The sequence below is a fragment of the Ornithorhynchus anatinus genome, chromosome 16, assembly GCF_004115215.2.
Source record: "Ornithorhynchus anatinus isolate Pmale09 chromosome 16, mOrnAna1.pri.v4, whole genome shotgun sequence".
Taxonomy (NCBI): Eukaryota; Metazoa; Chordata; class Mammalia; order Monotremata; family Ornithorhynchidae; genus Ornithorhynchus; species Ornithorhynchus anatinus.
In genome coordinates, this window is record NC_041743.1 from 5,645,535 (window position 1) to 5,654,493 (window position 8,959).

The 8,959-nt window shown below is 42.4% G+C and overlaps 1 protein-coding gene across 7 annotated transcripts in view; it reads left to right on the plus strand.

Annotated features, from left to right (window-relative positions):
- Window positions 1–8,257, plus strand: part of SUCO (SUN domain containing ossification factor) — an 87,091-nt gene extending 78,834 nt beyond the window's left edge. For 6 of the 7 annotated variants that reach the window (XM_029081464.2, XM_029081465.2, XM_029081463.2 and 3 more), the window contains 5 exons: window positions 2,400–2,504; window positions 4,127–4,281; window positions 4,645–4,736; window positions 5,710–5,765; window positions 6,204–6,647. In XM_029081464.2, coding sequence (XP_028937297.1) covers window positions 2,400–2,504; window positions 4,127–4,281; window positions 4,645–4,736; window positions 5,710–5,765; window positions 6,204–6,647 — 852 coding nt within the window. Of the gene's footprint in view, window positions 1–2,399; window positions 2,505–4,126; window positions 4,282–4,644; window positions 4,737–5,709; window positions 5,766–6,203 lie in introns of all 7 variants that reach the window. The other variant, XM_029081462.2, reaches the window with a different exon arrangement.
- Window positions 8,258–8,959: the final 702 nt, after the last annotated feature.

The window sequence follows — 8,959 nt, forward strand, 5'->3', positions numbered from 1 at the left end:
TCAGTCTCAGATATCAGTCCACTTCCCTTCATCTTTCTATCCTACACTCAGCTTATGTGTTCTGTTTTCCTTCCCTCCCTCTCCATGTCCTCTTTTTGTTATGTATCCACCTGGCCCAGTAATCATGTGTGCGTGTGCTCTCTCTCTCAGTTGCTTTGGGCTTCAGACTTTCAATCAATTGTACTTATTGTTTATTGTGTATAGAACACTGTATTAACCGCTTGAGAGAGTACACTACAACAGAGTTGTTATCCAGTACATGCATTCAGGTCTCTCTTGTTGCATCTTCTAACATGGCTCCTTAAAATAAACAGAACTCCACCCACTTTGCATTCTTTCCTCACCCTATTGTTGATGGGGAATTGATTGGACAGGGCACCCCCAGATTTCCCATGCCATTGTGAGATAATCTCCAAATCTCAATTGAACAATTCAGGGCTGCCAAATTTACGCGGCAATTTCCTAATTTCAGATCTAATGATAGTGCTAAATGCTTTCTAAAATCTCTGCCAACCTCTAAAGTTAGGTCACAATGCTGCTCGTTGCACTTTTTCTGAACCCGGTGTGCCACAAAGATCAAGTCTACAGTCCAAAGCCTCATTGTGATTCTGGGAATGCTCAATTGCTAGTTATTCTTTTGTAGTTCATCCCTGAGTACTTGCTGCTGCCTAGCCAACTGAGATGCCTCTTATTGCCACTATCTACTAATCTTTTGCCTTTCTTCTTGAAGAGGGTAGGGCGGTGGCATTTTGTAAATCTGTGGCAGCATCTCAGGGTCTCTTATGTTGAGAAAGAGCTCGTGTTAGTGTTCAAGCAGATACTTTCTGAATAGTTGCCTTTGCGAGTTAGAAGTTTTTATGTTTTGAAAGGCTGCCTCTTCAGTCGTAAAAGGTGGGTTGAGAATACTGAAATGGGTAAGCCATCTCTTCATTCTGTCATTTATTGAGCGCCTACTGTGTGCAGAGCACTGTACTAAGCACTTGGAAACTTCAGTTGGGAAACAAATAGGGACAGTCCCATTCCTTCCCTACCTGGGATGAAGCTGGAGCCATCATCACTCTTCAGAGGGTCATAACATTCTGAAAGAAGTAAAAAGTGTTTCAGAGCACATTGTGGCTGAACAAATGATCTTTGCTCTGTCAGATTCTGGAAAAATGTAAGGAACAGCACCAAGAATCTCTCTAGTTTTCTAGCTCTTTCCAAAGCATTGGCACCATCAGTAGATGTGGATTTACTGAAAAGCAGTAAATCAAATTTGGCCACCCTGAAAAAGTTCAACAGGGTCCCAAGAGGGTCCCAAGACTATTTCATAGTGTCACAGCCGGCCAGCTGGCTAGGTGAGAAGTGCCCTATCTCAGGGATGGGGAGCAGTCCCGGCTAGCCCTCTCTTATTTACTCTCTGCATTTGGGTTGGAAGAGACCCGGAGCCAGATGTTAAAATAAACTTTGGCACCTCTGGGAAACTGTGACCTCAGCGGTCTTAGTGCATCATCCGAAGTCCTAGAATCCAACATTCAAGAATTACTGTAGTCAGTTGTCAATGCCCTAGAGGCCCACAAACAAGAAGACATGCAAATGATTGTAGACCACTTCCCTGAATCAGCCCAGATATTACGGCTTGATGAGTCTCGAGAAAGGAAAGGTGATGTCAGCCTGTAGCGGGGAAGCCATATACACAACCGAAAATTTATATTGGCGTTACAGAGCAAATTGGGTCACAGAACTCTTACCTAGGCAGCACACTGGCCAACCACACAGCAGCAAACAGAAGTGAGAAGGTCAGCTCATCCTTTGGGAGACTTTGAAACAAAGAAGGATGTCAGCAGGGTATCAGGTTCCAGACCAAATTCAAAGGTCTACAGAGCTGTAGTGTTGCATGACCTTCTCTGCAGTTGGGAGACTTGTACCCTACAAAGGCACCACATCCATCCTTTTAAGCAGGTCCATCAGGATCATGTCAGTGCTTCATCAAACTTAGGCTTCTCTTACTTTATGCTGGATAGAATGTGTTCAAGCATTAAATGCTAAAACTGGGAAACGGAGAGCAAGGAGGGCAGAGGGACATGTTGAAACCAAATGTCAGACGGGCATCCAAGCTGAAAACCAGAAGGCAATTGCAGAGGAGAGACCAGCATGTATATATACATATATATATATATATATATATATGTATACATACATATACACATATACATATATGCACACACACACACACACACACATACACACATTTAAAGAAAGGACATTCAGTAAGTGAATTGCTCTAAAGCCTTTTTGTTTAGTCTGGTAATCTAACCATTCTTCCAGAACTGTTAAAGCTTAAGTGGTTTGGAAAGTTCCTATAGAGAGGTATATTGAAAAATGAAAAAAATGTAAAAAACCGTTCCTATCTCTACCAGGATCAGCGACAGACGGAAGCCATTCAGTTATTGCAAGCCCAGCTGACCAACATGACCCAGCTCGTTTCCAATCTGTCATCAACTGTATCAGAGCTGAAACGAGAGGTAATTGTGTCTCAGTATGGGAAATGATCCAGGCTTGGGAGAGTATTGAATATCATCCTTAGGGGTAGTCTGAAGAAACCATAATCACCCTGGTTCTTATGGGGGTTAAATTTCAGGCTGAAACTAGCAGGTTCAAAGGGGGTTTGGGTACATTCTGGGTGAGAAGTCTTAAAGAGTTACTAGATGGCACATTAACGATGGAGAGGAGGAAGGGTAGGAATTGTAGGTCCTTTTTCCAGGGTATCCAAGGTTCAAGCCAGTCCCTCCAAGGATCGCTCCTATTATGTTGACAGAGTACTGGGCTGGATGGAACATATCGCATTGTCTGCATTGTTCTATGTGGGACAGGGACTGAGCCTGGCCTAATTAACTTGTTCCTAACCCAGCCTTTAGAATAGTGTTTGACCCATAGTAAGTATTTAACAAATAACATAAAACAGCATAACTTCTCTATGTCTGTTTCCTCAACTGTAAAATGGGGATTAAATGCCTATTCTGCCTCCTACTTAGACTGTGGGCCTTCTGTGGGACAGGAATTGTAATTAACTTGTATCTAGGCAGTGTTTAGCGCAGTCCTTAGCACACAGTAAGTGTTTAACACATGCCATGATAATAACGTAAAATTACACAAATGCCTGCGTATGTGGTGTTTGGAATAATGTGTTACTTGATGCAGACAAAAGATCCGTAATAAAACGTGGCAGAAATGATGTGAAAGAGATTCCACTGATGGCTAGTTTACCATGTTGCATTCTGTAAAGTTGTAAAGGCACTACATAACCTGTGCAGTTCAGTGAGGGAGAGGCTAGGAAGCAGCGTAGCCTAGTGGAAAGAGCACAAGCCTGGGGTCAGGCCCTGAATTTTAATCCTGGCTCTGCCACTTACCTGCTGTGTGACCTCGAGCAAATCACTTAACTTCTCTGGGTCTGTCATCTGCAAAATGGAGATTCAATACCTGTTTTCCCTCACTTAGACTGTGAGCCCCATGTAGGTCCTGATTACCTTTTATCTACCCTAGCACTGTTTTAAGCGCTGCTACACACACATGCACAACTGTTACCTGGAGTAAACTTGTGGATCGTAGTCTACCAGAACTTTGGAGAAAAACATTCCCTAATTCACCCACCTTATTATGTCCAAGTCATATGTAATGAAAACACGCCATATCACTATTTTAAGAAGTGGAGTACCTAATTGTTCAAACTCTCATTCTTGGCAGAAAGTGTTCTTCAAAAGTTAGGCTTGAAGACATATGTAACAGTAAACTTCATAATGGCACCCTTTAAATTCCCTTGAAATGGGTCTTATCTCCTCTCAACAATTTGTATCAGCCTTTCTAATTGTCTAATGTATTAATGGGAATTTTTTGAATAAAGTTGCTTCTTGGGACTTATCCCAGTGGACTCTTCTGCCCTGAAGAAAATTCCATGGAACAGCTTTCACAGTTCCAAAAGCCTGTGCAATTCACCTGTGCTTGACAACTTACTAACCTGCTGAGGGCAACCTCCAAACATAAATCACAACTCCTCAAGTGATCTTCCCTTGAGAATGCCAATGAAAAGCTAAATGTTTTGATCCAATTTTACCATTTTTTAATAATGTGTGATTTACCATATTCCTAGGTTTCAGATCGACAGAGTTACCTTGTGATTTCGTTGGTTCTGTGTGTTATCCTGGGGCTGATGCTGTGTATGCAGCGATGCCGGAATTCTTCTCATTTTGATGAAGATTACAACTCAGGACTTCCCAAAAGTAATAATTACCCCAGCCCTAAAAGGTAATATTGTGCCCTCACTTTGTTTTTGTTATCAAGGTCTCTGATGTTGTTTGGTAACCTTTATCCAACATTTTTCCTCTGCAATATTCCTCTTTCCTCCTTTATCTGGATTCTAGGCTTTTGCCAACAAATCGGTACAGGAGGAGAAAATATTTAAATTTTATTGTAGGCTAACATCTTAGATTCCTAATAAGAACACTGAAATGACACATTGTACATCTGTGTCCTTCATGTTAACGCTTCTTTGCCTTCTGGAGGGGCAGGAGAAGAAGCATGTTGGAAAGAAACTTTGGTTGGTGAGGAGTAGGGAGCAAGCCAGTATTCCATTTTAAAAATCAAGAATGGTTTTCTTTACCTGTGTAGGTGTTTCTCTTCCTATGATGATATGAATCTGAAAAGGAGGACTTCATTTCCACTCATCCGATCCAAATCGTTTCAGTTATCCGGAAAAGAAGGTATGCTGTGGGTTACACAATTTAGTTCTCTGACGTAAGTAGAATTTGCTTTACGTGGATGGCGTTTTCAAACTGAGCTGTTTTAGAGCTGGTAGACCACCAGCAGTGAAAACTGTTGGCCTTCAACCCAGAAATCATAGTTGATAGAGCTAAGCAATTCCCAGATCTCTTTGGTGGCTCCCCAAAATAAAATGGGTTACAAAGTGAGAAAATGAGCTCCCTCTAATGTTTAGAAAATGGTTCCTTGGAAACTTCCTTGCTAAGTATGTGGGGGCTCCTCCTTAACTCCTATGCAAAGCTCTAAAAACTAAGCCCAATCCTATCGGCTTAACTCCTGGTTCGAGCCCAGAGAGTCAAAGGAAGTAAGTCAGGAGTGCTCCCTGGGAACTCCAGCTGACTACCGTAGAGAGTGGGCAAAAGTCAGAACACTATTTTCTGCCATTTACTGGAGTTTTGTATTGTGCTAATAATATCTTGTTCTTCAAGAACAATTGCACAGGCTTAACTTATTTATGGAGGATATTTTTAAAAGAGATTTTCGAGGATCTCTTTTATTCTGCCTCTTCCTCCTCCGTGGGCTCCCGGAAAAACATACAGAAAAATTGGGGACTCTCTTACTCCTGCACAAAACCGGGGCTTTCTTACTCCCAGCCCATTCCATCCTCCCTTTCAGCCTCCTGGTCAAATTAATTGCACCTTTCCCAACCCCTTTCTCTCAGCACCCTCAGTTTAATAGAGTACTTCTGGGATATATATATATACACACACACATATTCTAAAGTCCATTTTACTTTAATATTTGTTGGTATTAACCTAACCTTTTTTGCCCAACACTTCTTGAGCTAAGAAAATATAAACTAATTGTAATTAGCCAAAACTTAACTAATGTCTATCCAAAAGGGTTACATTACTGCTAGTGAATTAGAGCACTAACCACTCTGCTCTCTGTCCCTCTTCCCCCTTTTCTTCATAGCGGATCCTGATGATTTGTACATCGTAGAACCCCTAAAGTTTTCACCAGAAAAAAAGGTAAGTTCATTTTATTTTGGGTGGGAGGGGAGCCCTGGGCTAGAAAACAAGGAACAAAAACCAAAGAGCAGGGAAATTGGAATTCTAAGCATTTCAGCCCCTCCCGCTGCTCTGGCAAAGGCTCTTCTCCCATCCATGGAAAGGGCAGTGGGGGAGAAGGGTGGGAAAATAATGATTCTTACTGAGCACGGGAGTTCGTGCTCTGGTATCTGCCAGTTTTGTGGGGGAAAGAATGTCTCGTACTTCTGTTGTACTTTGCAAACATCATTACTGTTACTGCTCCTACAGTGTGTAAAATGAGGGGAGGGATCATGTGGGGCTAGTGAAAATAATGCAGAACTTTCTCCCTTACCAAGAGGTGGCACCATGGATCCAGCTGGCCGAAGCTCACGTACCCTGTTAGAATCCTCACTCTCTCCCTTTCCCTTTGCATTGTAGAAAAAACGGTGTAAATACAAAGCGGAAAAAATCGAGACCATAAAGCCTGCAGATCCTTTGCACCCCGTTGCCAATGGAGATATTAAAGGAAGGAAACCCTTTACGAACCAGAGAGACTTCTCTAATATGGGGGAGGTTTATCACTCTTCGTATAAAGGCCCTCCGTCCGAAGGGAGCTCAGAAACCTCCTCGCAGTCGGAGGAGTCCTACTTTTGTGGCATTTCAGCTTGCACGAGCCTGTGCAACGGACAACCCCAAAAGACAAAGACGGAGAAGCGGGCCTTAAAACGAAGGCGGTCTAAAGTTCAAGACCAAGGAAAATTGCTCAAGACGCTAATACAGACTAAGTCAGGATCGATGCCGAGCCTGCACGACATCATCAAAGGAAACAAGGAGATCACAGTGGGGACATTTGGTGTCACAGCAGTGTCGGGGCACGTCTAAAGCTAGCGGCACTCGGCGTCCGGGGACTTCAGGGTTCATCTTGGAAGAGCCACCTGTGCTAGTAGAGAGGGTTGGGAGTAAGTCGAAAATCGAAAACAGATTTAGTGGGAAGAGTATTCAGAACTTAGGGTCTCTGCCTTGGCGTAGATGGGATTGTGTCAATCTTGGCTAAGCTGCCGTTTTACAAGGCCGATCGCTTCCTACGCAGACGATGGGAGTCATTTTATAAAGACGTTTTTCGCAGTTTAAAATGCCGGGGCAAAGATCATTTGGAAGCCCAGTTTGTTGGGGGGAATAGGAATGAAAGCCTAATCCTCTTCCTTTAGCTTTGTTCCTATTTCTTGCACCTTCCCATATTTATGTGCCTTTTTTTGTCTATTTATAATGCCACTGGAAGAGGAGAGAAAGATGAACTGGTTTGTCATTAGATTTCTTTTGTCACTTCTAGCTTTCTGGAAGCTGGAAACACTACAGTGCTGTAATTTGGCCCAGAGCTGGAGGTCAGCAACAGAGGTCAGAGTGTGTAAAGATTTAAAGGGATTCTGCCCACTAGACCTGGGTTTAGCAAACTCACCGGGCAAACGTCCGTAAAAGGGCCATCACACTTATTCCAAGAGGGCAGGTTGAACGGATTTGGAGTAGAATCCTGCATCCAAAATAACAAACTGCATGAGAGAGTGAAACGAACTTAGTGTAACCCATGGCACCGACTACTTCATGCAGACAAACATCATTCCCAGACATTTCTCTTCAACTTTATGGTATTTAGCTACCGATACAGTTTTTCTGGAGCTGTGTTTGAGTTTTGTTTACATGGCGCACTCATCCTTCGAAACACTTCAGTCACTAATGTTTTCTGTTAGTAGATGCCCAGTTTGGGAAGAAGAAAATCTAGCGGGGCCAGCTAAGTTTGACCTAAAAAGATGGGGTGCTGGGAACCGTTGCACAGTAGTCTGCCAGTGAGTTTGCCCAACCATGTCAGTCGGTGAAGTTCAAGAGGATTATTCCATAATGTGTTTGCTTTTGTATTGGCTAACGTGTGCAGATCTGTGTCCGTACTGGTATGTCTGTGTTGATACTCCTTTTGGTTGTGTGTGTTTTGGGAGGCGTTTTTTGTCAATGACTATTTGAGTAAAAGATTGCTGTACTGTGTGAATGGAACAGTGAGCGGATGTGACAAAATATTCCTCTTAAGTGTGACAGGTCCATGTTGTAAGTCTAAGTTATAACTTATTGAGCACTTTTAGTGAGACACTTAAAAAAAAAAAAAAAAAACCTGGTCTAATACCTTTCCTGGGTGTTTTGTATGTAATGTGATTTATTTAAAGCCTTTTTTTTTTTTGCTGCTTTCATGTTAGTTTACAAATACTTTTTAGGTGCTGTACTTTTTATTCTGCACAGTTAGCCAATCAGAGCAAGAAGGTCTGATTTGGAAGGAATCACCTTGACAAGGGGTCCAAACTAGAAAGGGTCGGGCAAGGGAAGCTACGTCATCCCAGTGCAGAATGCAAACGATGTAGAAAGAGGAGGATTTTAATATGTAACTACAGAGCTGTAGTGCCATTAGAAACTGTGAATTTCCAAATAAATCTGAACACTTGTCTTTTAAATTCATGTTTTTCTTTTGCAGTTGAAGTCACAATTATTAAGTTGATAATAATACGTTGATACGATGATAATAAGTTGATAGGCCCCTGCCTATCACACTCCATTAAATACCGAATAGCTTTCCCGGTCAATGGATCACACACACCTTTTAAATGAAGGGTCGAGGTTTTCTTTTTTACTCTGTCATAGTTTCGAGGAGGACTTCCAACGTACCCCTCTTTACTTAAAATTTAATATAATAAATCCTCATCTTTCTCTTGTGAGGAGCGGTATTTTTCATCAACTTTTATGCCGCCAGTGAGTTTTCACCTTTTCCAGCAGCTAATTAAGGACATAGGTAGGAAAAACCTAGAGTGAGGGTTTTTCATTAGCTCTACAAAGTGATCATTTGCACTCTCTCTTCTCTTCTCCATTATCCTCGAGATGGTGATAATGGTGGCATTTTTGACCTCACCACCCTGATCAACTTAGGCAATAGTGAAAAAGCACAGTCCCATTTTAGACAGCTCTTTCTTACAAAATAAAACAGTACCAAAACACCACCTTAAAAGGTCCCCGGTGGGGGAAATCGTCCCCCGGCCATCCCTGGGTGCATTTCCCCATCTGGCAGTGTCCCTCAGGCAGCTCTGGGACGGCTGGGCAGGCCGGGTCTCTGACAGACCATCAAATCTTCCCACTTTCAAAGCCTTATTAAAAAAAATCAC